This window comes from Colletotrichum graminicola (assembly GCF_000149035.1).
Source record: "Colletotrichum graminicola M1.001 genomic scaffold supercont1.16, whole genome shotgun sequence".
Classification (NCBI taxonomy): Eukaryota; Fungi; Ascomycota; class Sordariomycetes; order Glomerellales; family Glomerellaceae; genus Colletotrichum; species Colletotrichum graminicola.
Window position 1 is genome coordinate 73,599 of NW_007361020.1, and position 15,603 is coordinate 89,201.

At 51.7% G+C, this 15,603-nt stretch overlaps 3 protein-coding genes across 3 annotated transcripts; 2 read left to right on the plus strand and 1 right to left on the minus strand.

Moving 5' to 3' along the window:
* Nucleotides 1–517: 517 nt before the first annotated feature.
* On the plus strand, nt 518–2,029 carry GLRG_04835 (uncharacterized protein; the record flags this gene model as incomplete). The annotated part of the gene is made up of 2 exons (XM_008095520.1): nt 518–592; nt 656–2,029. The coding sequence occupies 2 exons, from the start codon at nt 518–520 to the stop codon at nt 2,027–2,029; spliced, it is 1,449 nt and encodes a 482-aa protein (XP_008093711.1).
* A 1,088-nt stretch (nt 2,030–3,117) lies between these two features.
* Nucleotides 3,118–5,784, minus strand: GLRG_04836 (homoaconitase; the record flags this gene model as incomplete). Its single annotated transcript, XM_008095521.1, has 6 exons — nt 3,118–3,623; nt 3,685–4,129; nt 4,192–4,698; nt 4,756–4,954; nt 5,006–5,694; nt 5,773–5,784. The coding sequence occupies 6 exons, from the start codon at nt 5,782–5,784 to the stop codon at nt 3,118–3,120; spliced, it is 2,358 nt and encodes a 785-aa protein (XP_008093712.1).
* Nucleotides 5,785–11,916: 6,132 nt separating this feature from the next.
* On the plus strand, nt 11,917–14,256 carry GLRG_04837 (fungal specific transcription factor domain-containing protein; the record flags this gene model as incomplete). Its single annotated transcript, XM_008095522.1, has 4 exons — nt 11,917–12,027; nt 12,082–12,426; nt 12,488–12,955; nt 13,012–14,256. 4 exons carry the CDS (start codon nt 11,917–11,919, stop codon nt 14,254–14,256), a joined length of 2,169 nt encoding a protein of 722 aa, XP_008093713.1.
* Nucleotides 14,257–15,603: the final 1,347 nt, after the last annotated feature.

Genomic DNA, 15,603 nt, shown 5'->3' on the forward strand with positions numbered 1-15,603 from the left:
TTTGTCGATGTGTCCAAAATTCAGTGGAGCCTATGACACGTGACCGCGGCCAATTGACATGCAATTTCACCTCTTGAAGCCGTTATGGATGGCTGAGGGAAGGGAAGGGGGGCATAGACAGGGGGGAGGGGGCACACCACCACCGCTGTTCCCTCCACATTTCGGATGAGAGCTCCCAGGCCGGCCAGTGCTTAATTATTCCAAGGGGTCTCGGAGGCTCCAAGGATCCATGAATCCCCCCTACCGTGGCCCAATCCACTGCCTGCCCGCTAGATTTTTTCCTTCTGCCGCGTTCCGATGCGTTCTGATGCCACATTTTGCGACAGCGATATTCAGTCAACCAGGCAGAGTCAGTCAGTCGGTTACTGGCCCAAGGTTGAGTCACCGGTCGCAGGACACGAAGTAACATCGCGCGATGCTGTAAGGCCCCTTCGCTGTTCTTGTTTTCGGTGGCTTCCTGGGCATGACGCTTCGGTCTGTTATCAGCCGAAGGTTCATACACAATGTTGTTGGCAACATGACAGCCCGAAATGCCCCGCCCTCGGACCCTTTGGTCGTCATCCTGGGCTCGACAGGAACTGGAAAATCAGAGGTGAGTCGCGTGCCTCTTTGCTCTGGCTACGCGACAGCTTGCCCTTATGCTGACACGACATAGCTCGCTGTAGAGCTCGCTACCCGTTTCAATGGCGAAATCATCAACGCAGACGCCATGCAGATGTACAAGGGTCTGCCCATCATCACCAACAAAATCACCACCCAAGAGCGCCGCGGCGTGCCCCACCACCTGCTCGACCACATCAGCCTCGACCAGCCCACCTGGATCGTCGAGGACTTCAAGCGCGAAGCGAACAGGGTCATCGACGAGATTCGCAGCCGCGGTAACTTGCCCATCGTCGTCGGCGGCACTCACTACTACACCAACGCCCTGCTCTTCGACGACACCCTTGTCGGCGCCGATGACGACAAGACAAAGGACGACGATGTCAAGGTTGACGATGACGCCTCCGCCTTCCCCATCCTCGACGAGCCGACTGACGTCATACTGGCCAAGTTGCGCGAGGTAGACCCCGTCATGGCAGACCGCTGGCACCCGAACGACAGACGCAAGATCTCGCGCTCGCTGCAGATCTACCTGCAACACGGCCGCCCGGCGTCCGAGATCTACGCCGAACAGCGCCAGCGCAAGGCAGCAGAGAGCAGGCCGGAGACCGCAAGCGCCGGCTCCTTGCAGGCGCTGCTCTTCTGGGTCTACTCGGACCCCGAGGTTCTGAAGGAGCGTCTCGACAAGCGTGTGGACAAAATGCTCGCCGCCGGCCTCAACGATGAGACGCAGTCCATGTACGAGTATGTCCGCGCCAAGGAGGCCGCCGGCCAGGAGGTGGACTACACCCGCGGCATCTGGCAGTCGATCGGCTTCAAGGAGTTCTCGCCCTACCTCAAGGCCCTCAACGCGAGTGATCCGCCCGCGGATTCCTCCGCCCTCGAGGCCCTCAAGGCCACTGGCCTCGAAGAGATGAAGACGTCGACGCGGCAGTACGCCAAGTACCAGACCCGCTGGATCCGCACAAAGACCGTGCCCCTCCTCCAAGAGCGGCCCGGCGCGCTGGACCACCTCTTCGTCGTGGACAGCACCGACGTCTCGCGATGGTCGGCCAACGTCGCGGACCCGGCCGTCGACATCGCCGGACGCTTCCTCCAGGGCCAAGAGATGCCCGCGCCCGCGGAGCTGTCGGAGACGGCCCGGGACGTGCTGAGCGAGGCGACGGCGCAAACGGCACGCACGCTGTGCCGCCGGACGTGTGAGGTTTGTAAGACGACGTGTGTCACGGAGCAGGACTGGACGAAGCACGTCAAGAGCAGGCGGCACAACGTGCTGCTGAAGAAGACCAAGAGGAGGGCGCTGACTACCGCCGAGAGACCGCTGGCCGTCGTCCCGGTCGAGGCCAAGCGAGAGGAGGATGTCGTGGTGGCGGATAGAGGCTCGAGCCCCGAGGTCGGCGGGCTAGGCATGTTCGATGCCCCTGCGTGAATCTCGAACGCCGTCAGTCGATCGGGAAGCAGTGAAAAGAGAAAGAGAAAGCGAGACATAACAAAAGGAACAGAAGAATAGAAAGACGAAGAAATTCTGCTGATCTCGGTATCCCTCGCCGTTCATCTGACGTGTCCGTACCTTTTGCAAAAGCGTATGTGTCTTGGCTCGTCTTGGGGGTCTGCAGTCACACATCCCATAGCCTCCCCCCCTCCTTCCTCCTCACCCGATGTGGTCAGTCCATCACCCTAACCAGGATTCCTCCCTCACCTCAGGACGGACCACGTATGTTGAAGCCAACGCTATTTACGCACTGGCTCTCTTTTGCGTTCGGCAGCTCTGCTCCCTCCGCATCCCCTCGGTTTCGTTTATCGAGGGCTTGCCACTTCGACCTCCTTTCCCTGTCTCGACCACGCCTCTTGACGCCTCGTCATGGATCCCGCGCTCCTGCCTGACTTTTTGTCTTTGGAAGCCCCCCCCCCCATATGAAGTAGCTTCGTCTTGGTTTGACAGAACAGGGTCAACATCCTCACAGACCCCTCTAATGTAACTCTGCGTCGCATTGTGGAGTGAAGATCTGGACCCGCGCGGAAAGCCGAGCCCACGATTTATCGGCTCGTCCGTTCAGCCCTATGCGCCACTTTCAATCTACCTTGGGGGCCTCTAGGATACGAAAATTTCGCCGCGTTTTTAACCCATCTGAAGAGCTATTGACATTTGAGGAAGGCTACATGGAGCCCAAGCCTGCTATAGGTTGCAGTTATTCGGTGTCCCCCCCCTCTGGGTGGGTTAAAAATGCTGTGAATGCGAAACTCCTATAGACCGCCCCCGCCACGATGGCGAACCAACGACATCAGATGGTAGCACAACGAGGCCAGATCCCGAATATAACAGTCAACTTCTCAGTTGCATCAAGGGGTCTTTTAGAGCCCATACTTACACAAAACCCCTATCCAAGTTTCCCATATGTATCAGTACATACTTAAGACACAGTACTGTTCGTTTAGTCCATCCCCTGCTTCCATCCATCGTCCAAATCCCCCCACCCCCTTTTTTTTCTCATCCCCGCTCTCATCTCTCTGCCATCTCTAGTTGTTGGCGCTCTCTTTCCGGATATCGGCCTTCACCCATTCCTCCAGACCGCCGCAGGCAATGATCTCCTGCACGTTGGGAGGCAGCTCGCCGACCTTGACGCTCCAGGTCTCGCCGCTCTTCTCCGTGACCGTGACCTTGCTCCTGCGCACGTCCCACTTCAGCTTCCAGCCGGTGCGGCGTGTCAGCACCTTGTCGCCGTCCTCGCCCTTGAATGTCTCGCGCAGCCGCTGCACGAGCTTGGGCACCTCGACGCCCATGAGCGCATTGTTGATGCTGTTGCGGCTGAAGATGTTGCCGAAACTGCCCGCCACCACGAGCGGGATCTTCTTGGCCAGGATCGCCGTCGCCGCCTGCTCGCGGGAGCTGCCCGTGCCGAAGTTGAAGCCGGACACGAGGATGTCGCCGGCCTTGGCGATGTCGCGGAAGGAGGTGTCGTAGTTTTCCATACACACCTCGGCCATCTTCTCCACCGAGACGTTGTCCTGGTACGTGTACTTACCTGTTGGTTTGCTTTGTTAGTGGGCGCTTCACGGGATGGATACATGGGATGTGAAACGTACCAGGGTAAATTCCGTCAGTGTTGAGGTTATCAGCATCGCAGAAAACAATCTCGCCCTCCACCTTCTCGGGGAATCCGGGCAGAATCTCGGTCAACGTCTCTTCGCCTTCAGCCGCAGCGGTATCTCCGGCAGGGGCGCCGGAGAGTCCCTTCTCCGACTCGGCGATGATGCTGTCAGCCTGGGATATGAGCTTCTCGAGAGCATCCTCAATTGACGTTGCAATGTCGGCAGTCATGTTGCCGACGCCCTCGCCAATGATTACCTTGTCAACCCCCTCCGGCTTCTCGTACCAGCCAGGGCCGGCAATCTTGCCTTGCAGGGCGCTAGCAGCGACAACCTCGGGGCTAGCGAGATATGCCTTGGCTTCGGTAGAGCCCATGCGGCCCTTGAAGTTCCTGTTGCTCGCCGAAATGCCAACTTCGCCGGGCTCCAAAAGACCAGTACCCTGTTGATGGAATTAGTGAAATGTATAAGATTGATGTACAAGAATAAGGCGGTCAACGTTACCAGTCCGATACAAGGCCCGCACCCTGCCGGGAGAAGCTCCGCGCCTGCTTCGTGGAGCACCTGCCAGTCGCCTGCTTCTTCGGCAGCCTCTTGTACGAGAGAAGACGCAGCAGCCAAGTAAAACTTGACACCAGGGGCAATCTTGGCGGGTTGGCCGTTCTTGGAGGCCTCGCGGAAAACACGCGCTGCGGCTGCAATGTCCGAGGCGCGGGAGTTCGTGCACGAAACGAGGTAGGCTTTGTCGATCTTGACATCCTGGGCTTCGAGGTCCTTGAGAGGCGTCACAGCCTTGACGGAGTTGGGGCCAGCGACGAATGGCGACAAGGTAGAGAGGTCCATGTACAGCGACTTGGCGTATGTCGCGCCGGGGTCAGCGGTGACGGGGTTCTCGAAGAGGCTGTCGATGCGTTCGTGGCTCAGACGGCTGTGAGCCTTACCATCTGGGCTCACCATAGCTGAGACTGTTGCCCTAGCCCTCAACCAGGCTTCTAGGGTCGCATCAATTGGCTAGTGGAACAGTAAGTCAGCCAGCACAGGACTTCCCTCAGGAGACGGTATACTCACAAACATGGCGGACAACGCTCCGTGCTCGGTAGACATGTTTGATATCGTCAGCCTCGCGTCGACGGGAAGGCTTCGCATGGTCTCTTCAGAGCCGGCGAATTCTATGGCGTGGTTCAAAACCTCATCCTTGTTGAACAGTCCGCACAGAGCAACGATGACGTCCTTGCCAGTGACTCCATGAGGCAGGGTTCCGGTGAATCTTGCAAAACGTAAGCACGCCTAGGCCTACTACGGACAGAAGACGACTTACGTGATCTTGGCGATGGGAGGAACCTGCCACCAGGTACGGCCAGTTGCCCATATCGACGCAGCATCAGTCCTGACAACGGGCGTCCCGAGACACCCTATTCCACCATAAATGTTGCTGTGACTGTCCGATCCGACTGCCATGGTACCCGGCCAGGCATAGCCTTCCTCCACCATTACCTGATGACCAATTCCTCTGCCAGCACCATAGAAATCGATGCCGTGCTTCTTGGCAAACTCCTCGATTAAACGATACTTCTCCAAGTTTTGTGGTGATTTATTCTGCACATCATGATCCAATGTGAAGACGACCATACTGGGGTCTCGTATTTTCTCAGCGCCGAGTCCCATGAACTTTTTGGCGACGGGGAACGAGTTGTCGTGGGTCATGCAGGCACCAGGTTTGATGGTTACATAATCGCCAGCGCGTACTTTCTTGCCGGGGGCGAGGCCGACTGCGTATCGCTGAACAATCTTCTCGGTCAAGGTCTGCGGGTTCTCAATCTTCAAGGTGGGCTTGGAGACGAGGAAGTCGGTGGCGGTAGGGCCGGTCTCGGTATGGGAAGGGAACGCATTCTGACGGAGGCGGGCCGAGGTCGTATAGAAGCTGGGACGAAACGTTCGTGGGGAGACAATTTGTCGCTGGAAGATAGTGCGGCAGCTCCTCGTAGCTTGAAGAGCCACGCTTCGTCTCTGCAGGGGTGAATGGTTAGCAATAGCGACTTGGAATGACTGGGGCCGGCGCGGGAGGAGACGCTTCCGCAGACTTACGATAGGAAGCATCGTGACTTTGTCTAGCCAGGACAAAGGCCAATTGTATCAATTGCCTTTCAAATTAGAGGCCCCCCGTCTGGCCGTCTCAGAATTGGGTACTGGTCGAACGCGCGTTGGTTGAAAGGTGTGGCAGGTGAATTGTTTTTTTTTTTTTTTTTCGGGTGGCGTGTCGCGATGTCGGCGTGTGTCACAGGCCCAAACTTTTGGAGTCTTAATGCGGGGGCCGATTGCTTCCGGTGTGGGACTCCCGCAATAACAACCGGGCTGTTGGTGAAATCAGCTTCGGAAGCTTTGCCATTGGTCAGTGCAATCATCCCCAGCTCAATGTCTTATCGGGGTTATCTAATCGCTAAGGTCACTCGAGGCAGCACCCACTTACGATCATCTACGAAGTACGGATGTATGTCAGTGCGCCCCTGCTACCAGCTTCTGTACAAAGTAGGTATGTAGGCTGCTTTCCCGACCCACCACCGGGAACGAATACGGAATACGACGTTGTTCTGGCCCAGCAGCAAGCCGGATGGCGGATATAAAAAGCCATAGGTACCGTAGACCGAGTGGATAAGAAAACTCCGCCGCATGTCGAGAAGCATCCGCAGCTCGGCGGCCCAAAAAAATCTACGATATAGTTTACGGTTACCGGTATTTTCACGGCCCCCTTCTGGTATTTTCACGGCCCACCCGCCACCACCGCCACGGCCCACCACCATATCTGTCCATAACCCATGCAAAAAATAGGCTTTTTGCTGTAAATCCACTATCGCCGCTGGACGCCTACAATGCCCGAAATTAAGGCCTTAACCTTTAAGGAGTGCTGGCTTTACGTACAAATTTACTATCGCAACAAGGGTATTTCCCTATAAAAAGAAAGGTATTTAAAAAACAGCAGGCAAATTAATATTAAGTGTAACTAAGCTAGTAATCGCCTATTAACTACTACGTAACAAAACGTTACGTTAAAACAAAGTAACTGCCTCTTTACTAGCAAGATTTAACGCGTTAATAAAGATAAGTAGATATAAGAGGTCCTTAACAGTAAAGATATATATAACTACCTTTCTACTATACAAAAGGATATTAGTAGAGTTACTGCTTTCTAGCAGTTAAGTTAGGATAAGGCTGCTTTTAATATAGCTAACAAAGGCCTTAACTAAAAGATAATTACCTAACGTATTAAGGAGCTATCTACTAATAATAATATAACTATATAGCAAATTACTAGCTAAATAGTACGTATAGAGAAGGTTATTATTAATAGCTAATACGTATATAACCTCTAATATAATATTTATAAGAGTAAATTTAGCCTATTATCCTCTACGTAACTCTTCCTTTAATAACTAGAGTAACGTAGTAACGTAGCCTTTTATAAAATTCACTATAGCAGTAATAGTAAAGTTAATAGGATTTTTTAGACTTATTAGCCCTACCTAGATATACTAAGGATATATCTAAAGCTATTAATAATAAATAATATATATAAGGTATATAAAAAAACATTAACTATTCTAGTTATTTTCTAACGCGCCCTTAGCAGGTTAACTACTTCTAAATACTACTTTTTTAAATAGTTAGCCTTACTGCTATTAATACTACTTTTAACATAAGATTTTACCTTATATCTACTAAAATAACTAAATTTTACTCCTAAGTGCTACTCTAACTCTATAAATTACTATAAGATAGTAATATTCCTAATCTAGGCGTAATAATTACTAATTTTAACGCTAGATTAAAGCGCGCTGCCTAGGAGGTATTCCTAAATACCTATTAACAGCTCTACATATAGTATATACTAAAAAACGTAAGTTTAAATATAAAGAAGAAGTAAGAAGGCCTATAAGCCCCTAAGGCTAACAAGGCTGCGGCTATAGCCCTTGCCCTTACTACTAATCCTACCTATTAATAATAATAATAATAATAATAACTACAAGAGGATATTTAGACCTCTAACAAGAAGGTGTTTTTATATAATCTAGATAAGCTAGTTAACACGTAGTAGGCCTATGTTTATACGTCTTTTATTAATATCTATAGGAAGGCATAGAAATCCCTTAAGCAGTAATTTACTAATTAGCTAGGTATATTATATCTATAAATCCTAAATTTTAGCTAACTTCTCTAGTAATAATTTAGTATCTATAGATAATATATATCCTACTGCTTTATAAATTTACTAACTTTAAGATTTATAACCTCTATAACTATAGCGTTAGGACTATGTTACCTACTAAGGGTTTATATTATAAGTTAAAGTTATACCTTACTTACTGCCTTACTAACCTTTACACCTTTTATAAGAAAATACATAAAATAGTTAATAAGAAAATAGCTTACTATAATACCTAATATAGAGCTAAACGTCGCTACTATATACCTACTAGCTAAATTTAGTTATTATAACTATTAATATATAAGGTTTCTTTTTATACCCTAAGGTTACTTTATAAGTAATACGTAGCTACTAATAAGGCCTTTTAGAAATAGTAGAGCCTGCCTAGCTGTACTAGTGCCTTTTTTTAGTAGTAGGGGATACCTTACTACTATAACCTTTTACTATAGTTATAAAGTGCTAACTATAGCTAGATTCTTTAGAAGGAGGATCTTAACCCTTACTAGTAACTTAACTATAGTAATATATATATATATTTATTAGTAAACTATTTTTTACTAATAAGCCTAGCTAAATTTAGTTTACCTTTAACTATTAACTATTAAATCTAACCTAAATATTATACGCTACTAACAGGCGCGTTACTATATACCTATTAACCCCTCTAATAATAAGGCTCTATCTCCTTCCCTTACTAATACGTAACGTAAGCCCTCTATATAGGAAAGATATAAGGCCTATAAGGCTAGCTTATAAGTAACTACTACTCCTTTATTAAGCCTTATGCCTAGTCTTACTAGCAGCTATAGCGTACGCAGCAGCCATAGTGGACGTAGTAGTAGCAGTAGCTATAGTACTACTTAGGCATAATAACACTAGCTCCTTATTATTAATAGTCTTTATAGCACTATTAAAGGCCTAGCAACCTTAGTATAGATACTTTATAATAACTAGGCTCTATAGGAGTAACAGCAGTTATAGGCTAAGTAATAACAGCAGGCCTATAAGGCTGCTATTTTTTATTAACAGCAGCAGCAGGAGGCAGCCCTTTTTGCCTAGTAACAGCAGCAAATTTGTTACTAATTAGCACTACTGCAGCTACAGTTACAGTAGTTACAGCCACCTTTCGCTAGGCAGTATAGGCAGTATAGGCAGTATAGGCAGTATAGGTAGCTAGAGTAATTCAGGCCGTAAATAGTCACGTAATGTTAGAAAGTGTTAATTAATTAATTAGTTACTAGTAATATCTCTAATTTGCCTTAAATCGCTTAAATCTAAGGTCTTTTTAATTTTACGTAACTATTATAGGGCTATTATAAATCTAATAGTCTAATTAGCTAGGTAAGTCGCAATGTTGTTGTGCGCGATTTTTCGCAGAGGCTGACATAATGGATTAGCCACAGGGCCGTGAAAATACCAGAAGGGGGCCGTGAAAATACCGGTAACCATAGTTTACTACCTAGGTTGCATAAATTGCACGATGGTATCAGCCCCTCCTATAGTACTTCTACCAGCTTAGCTGTTGGTGAATCTCCCCCTCATTACTAGTCCTGCCACTCTGTACATGTTTGTTCGGATCGGGAGTTGGCGTTGCATAAATACATAGGCCGCATGCAAAGCAACATGCAATGGAACGACAGATGGCTGGGTAGGCTGTGCTCGATCTGCAGCTGCCGTAACTCTTCTGGGTGTCTGGGTCATTTGCTAGCGTAACAGCGCGGCGCAAAGACGCATGTATGACCTTGACACAGCTCCCGGTACCTACCTAGGTGGGGGAGGATGTTGGTGCTTCACGACTGAGGCCACGCAAGCAAGCGCAACCGAATCTTGCTTCACTGTTCATATAGACCAAGACAGCATGCATGCACTACTCGGCTGACAGTCATGATGCGCTATCCGTTGTCCTGGGCAGTCGGTCTCGACGAGGCAGCTTGAGGAGGTATGTGAAAGGAGGTAAGATGAGGAGGAGGTGTGGTAAGATGATGGGATCTGGCTCATGATGACACATGCCACTGATGGATCTTTGGCCTCTCTCTCTTTCGTGCTTTTGGTTTTTTCCCCGCCATCCAGCCCTCGTCCGTCGTCTCGTCTCCGCAAACCAAGCCGTCATCGCCCTCTCTTTGACCCGGGGTCTGTCTGTTAGGAAGGCTCAGCTGACATGGCCCATCTCTGTCACGTTTCCTCCATTTGTTCCCGAGCTCCTTATCCCGGCCTCGTGGCGCGTCACATTCATTCGACAGCAGCGTGCGTTTATAGGCGATGACTGGCTTCCATTCATCCAACTTTCTCCTCTCGGCCAGCGTCGGCGTCCCGAGTGGGCATCGCATCGCACCTGGCTGATGGACCGACCGAGGAGCCCTCGCAGTTGATGACAATGAAGTCTGAAGTTGGTCTACGCTACACCCCTCGTCGACCCTCGATCCCTTCCCCGTCAGGGCATCCGCTCGTTGCTATGCTGCACAACATCTGTGTTTCTAGAAACCACCATCTGCTGCTGAGTGGTGTCTCAAAGTTCTGTTACCTCCCGCCAGCCGCCCGTTGTGGACTTGCTGGCTATTAGTGCTAGGGGTGAAAGGGAGACGGACTGCAGCATATGCACAAAGTCCGCCTGGGCTCCTTGCATGCTACACAGCCCTGCCTGCCTACCTACCTAGATAGGTTGTCTTACCTGTTTGGCGTCATTACTCGGTCTTTTCGTCCGTTCCTTCCGACGGCCTCAACCTCAGCCCCTCCTCCCCCTCTTGCCTCTTTTCCTTAACCTGCCCTGCCCCTTACCTATTTTTCTCCAATTGTTCGTACCTGCAACAGCAATGCTGTCCTTATGAGAATTGCAGGGGAGCCGCGCTTCTTCGAGTTACTTGGTCAACATCTCAACGGAACAGACGCGAAATCGTCAGCAGTAGGGGGGCATCTTACAGGTGATCCGGTTCCAAGAACCAGTAAACGAAGCAGCCAAACGGGCGAGAGACTCCCCTCATCAACTACTTAGTAGTGAGACGCATACGACATCTTGGCTAGGTAGATTGCCCTGCGCTGCATCGGCTTTGCTGGAACCCCGAACAAGCCAGACCGAGCCACCTGTGTGTTAGCGCCGACCGCCTTCGCTCTGCTGTCAACATCACCCACCGCCACCAACCGGGCATGCTCCCTCTCCCCCTCCCTCTCTCTAGCGCACACACACACACACACACACACACACACACACACACTCACACACACTCACATTCACACACCTTAACAGCCATTGGCCTGTCATCCTACCCTCGAATTTCCGCCGCCGATTCTCCAACTCCACGCCCATTTCCGCACTCCCATTCACACCCGACTGGTATCTGTGCTTACTACCGGGTAAGCCAATCTATGGGCTCGAGGAACCATCATCCATATCCAACAAGGCGCCCTGATCCATCTCACCCCAGCACAATCTAGACGACTTATCCAACCCCGCCAGCCCAGAAGAACCTTGACTCTGCGCCTGGTCTCCCGCCCGCGCTTCCCGGCCCAACCTGCGATCAACCCTTGCCTGCAGTGTCCGCAAAGACTCATAGTCAACCCCCCCCCTCCCCCCTCCCCCATTCGCTTCCTTTCCCTTCCCGCTTCATCCGTCGTCATAACGTTTCTTAAAGTATCTCTCTCTCTCTCTCTCTCGCGCCTATCCTTGCTTGGTCATCAACAGCGTCCGACGCCCAAGGCAACCCGGCATCTCACTTCTGGCCAAGTCGGGAAATTTTTTATTCTTATTTTTTGATCCTTTTTTTCTATAGCTTTCCACTGCGGCAGACCTCACCAAAGGGGCCCCTCCCGTCATTCGCGTCCAGATCCGTTAGCATTTATTACCTGGAACGGAACCCCTGCCACGACCTCGCCGACAGCTCCCGTCAGGGAATCATCCATAAGGGCCGCGTGCCCACACGTTCCGAAAACCTGGGTTGTGTTAACCCCGTTTTACGGACGACCTCGTCCGAGTTCCAACTCCTGCTGTGGCAGCTACTGCATCCCCATTCGGCTATTCAGCCTCGTTCCTGCCAATGAGTACCAACCCGAACCACAACAAGAGCCAGAGGGTTCTGGCTTGTGTCCTCTGCCAGCATCGTAAGATCAAATGCGACCGGAATACCCCATGCTCCAACTGCATCAAGGTGCGCCGCCTCTCACTGTGCCGCCACCCGATGCGCGCTGACCTTTTTTTTTAGGCAAACGTCACATGCACTCCCTCCACACCAGCTCCCGCGCGTAAGAGGAGGAGGCCGAACCAGGACTTGCAAGAAAGGTTGGCAAGATGTGAGGCTCTGCTAAAGCAATATGCTACCGCCTCCGCAACACCGCCCACCGCCCACTCACCCACAATCTTCAACACGCCCTCGTCGACTGGTCCCTCGCCAAGCATACCTCAGCTGCCTCTACCCTCGGGCTCCGCTTCAGTGTCTGAGGATACCTCCCCATCGACGACGTCGTGGAAGCCGGCTGGCAAAGTGGTGGTCGAGGATGGCAGCGTCAGGTTCATGGACAGCTACCTCTGGGCAACCGTCCATGATCAGGTGCGTAATCCCCGTCCGTGGCCTCATAACCTGCGCCAGTCCGTTTTTAACCTGCTTCTAGTTGTCGGCTATGCGACAAATCATCGAGGCTGAGGAAGAAGAACAGAGCGTCCTCGGGTCCGACGCCGTTACCCCTGACGACAACGTCGACCTTCTCCTGAACGATGTTGCTACGATTGACCTGGAGGATGTCACGCCCTCCCCTGTTCAGATATTCAGACTCTGGCAGGTCTTCTTGGAAAGGGTAAACCCCATCACCAAACTCATACACGTGCCTAGTCTACAGCCACTAGTTGTCGAGGCGGCTGCGAATCACTCCAATGTCGCCAACAATTGTCAAGCTTTGCTCTTTGCCATTTACCTCGTGGCATCTCTCACCATGACCGAGTCAGAAGCGAGGCAGATGCTCGATATTTCCAGAGAGGAGGCGCTCAAGAAGTTTACTGCGGGCGTCAAGGCGGCACTGACAAAGGTCAACTTTCTCAAGAACCATGACCTGATGACGCTGCAAGCCTTGTTATTGTATCTGGTTCGTCTGCATGACCGCATCGGATTCGAAAGGCCGCACTTGCTAATTGTCACCAGATTTCTCTTCAGGGCCGCTACAGCCGCCATGCAGCCTGGGTCCTCAGTGGTATCCTGATCAGAATCGCCCAAAAGATGGGTCTCCACAGGGACGGCGAGCTTCTCAACCTAACACCGTACGAGACGGAAATGCGACGGAGGCTTTGGTGGCAGATCATCATGCTGGACACCAAGTACGCCTTGGTGTCGGGTTTCTCCGACACGTTGCTGCCTTGGAACTGGGATACGCAGACGCCGCAAAACGTAAACGACGCCGACTTGTTCCCCGGGTCGACCGAACCCGTCCAGCCCCGAGAAGGACCGACGGAAATGGTATTCTGCCTGCTCTTGTACGAAGTGGGCCGCTTCATCGTCGAGAACCGAATCCCCGACTTCGAGGCCGTTGTCCTTGGCGCCATGGAAAACGACACCCAGGACTCCCAACTGGCATTGCAGGCGTCTTTAGCAAAGTACCGGACTCTGGTCGATAATCTCGACGCGAAACTCATTGCCCTGGAAAAGCAGTATTGCGACCCCTTGGCCGGCAACATTCATATCGTTGCGACTAAGATCCGTTCCATGATCATCGATAAGCTGCGGACAATGATGATACCGATGCGCGAACTGCCGGAATGGGGCACCGAGGTTTTCAACGTGCAGGACAACATGTTTCGGATATCTCTGGTGCACCACGAACACAATGTCGAGCTATACAGCTTCATGGAGAACACGGGCTTCGTATGGTTCTTCAAGCTGCACTTCCAGATCGATGTCTTCATCGTCATGGCCGGGCAGCTGTTTCAGAGACCGACCGGCAAACTAGCGGAACGCGCTTGGAGAGTTGTCGACAGGATATACCAGTACCACGAGGAACTGTGGGACATGTCGAAGAAGGAGAACACGCAGTTGGGTGTCTACATGCTGAAAGCCTGGAGGGCACGAGAGCGGGCACTGATCCAGATTGGTCTGCCCTACGAAACCCCCGTCGCCATCCCGCGACTGCAGGAGATCGTTCCTCAGTCGAGCTCGGAGGCGTCGTCGTGTGGACCCTCCCCGGCGCAGACGGTGAAGGCGGACATACCGCAAAGGCAAGATCAACCCATGGATCAGTACCTGGGCAACTTTCTTGACACTACAAACTTCTACGACTTGGACATGTGGGCGGACTTGGGGGTCCCCAACGGCAACATGAATCAGCAGTCCACTGCAAACATGTTTGAGCAGTTTGGAAACTTTGGTGTGCCTCCGGCGAATAGAGGCTGGTGATCAATTGCATGGGTTGGCATCATGATGCTTGGGACACTGGAAAAGAAAGGGGCATGTGGGTGCTGATTGGTTGGACATGTCTCGTTATTCGGAGAGAAAGAGAGAGAAAAAGAGAAGGTGGGCTGTATCAGGAAACCCTTTGGCTTTGGGTCGTCTTTCTCCGGTGTTTGGGCGTCAAAGTGACAATTCTCCCCCATCTGTAACGATAGTGCCATGAGATGACGAAACTACCGAATGGTAAACAAGACAGGTACCTGTCTATAGAGGCCCCTTGCGGACTGCACTATGAAGACCGGTAAAGTGTTCCTGCTCTACGTGATGTATTTGGGTCATTGGCCTTGTGACGAAATGAAATGGGAAAGGTGAAATGGTGCCAGGTCCTATCGGCGGTTTTCGGCGGCATTTCGCGATGCGACGAGCGCCGCCAGCGCCTGAACGCGCGCCTCCCACCAACCAACAACCTGTGAAGTTACGAGACGTGCATATTCCTTCGCGGGGGTGCGTCATGGACTCTCGACGTTTATCCCGTCTTACCTTTCGAATCACGTTGAAGACGCAGCGTCTGGCCCCAATCCCCGTCGACACGTCTCTGTGCGGCCGTTTTGGGAAGTCGGCTGAAGGCAACGAACAAGGGCTTCCATGTCAGACTATGCAAACGTGAGATCTCATCGCGCGAGAAGGGAGGGGGAGGGGGGATGTCATGGCTTCAACGGCTCCGAGACGCCGGCTCGCGATTCGTTGTGTTCGAAGGGGGGGGAGCCACGTGCCTTGGAAGAAAAGGAGGGGGGGATAGTCGACGGAGTGGAGCTTTGCATATCCCCGACGTGTAAACAAGCCTCGGAGTTCGGTGTTAGAGTTACCCGTTGTCCGGCCGCTTCCCTTATATAGTAGAGGCTCGGGACCGAATTCGCCGGGTAAGGCTCGGGACCGAATACGCCAGTTAAGGCTAGGTGGGCAGGTAGCCACCCCGACAATCGCTGGCATGCATAGGCCATGTGTGCATACCTTTTTTTTTTCGTATTTTCTTTTCTGCCCGCATGGCCTCGTCTGACTGACGGCTGTTTGCATCTATTTTTTTTTTCTTTTTCTTTGTCATTTGATAGGGAGCGCCTCTTCCTCTTTTCAGCGGTCACGGGCATGGAACAAACCCCGCCGTCGCCGTCGCCGTCGTGGCTTCTCATCAGACAGGCAATAGACAGGCAATGAACAGGCGGGAATGGGGCCAGACACGCGAATGAATCGGTGGACGGGGGGAAGTCGCGCCGCTTACCCGACCATGCCATCTCGTCTTTCGCAGAGCATGGAACAGGCCCTGTAAGCGAGTTAGCCACAGCCGTCCTAGGAGAG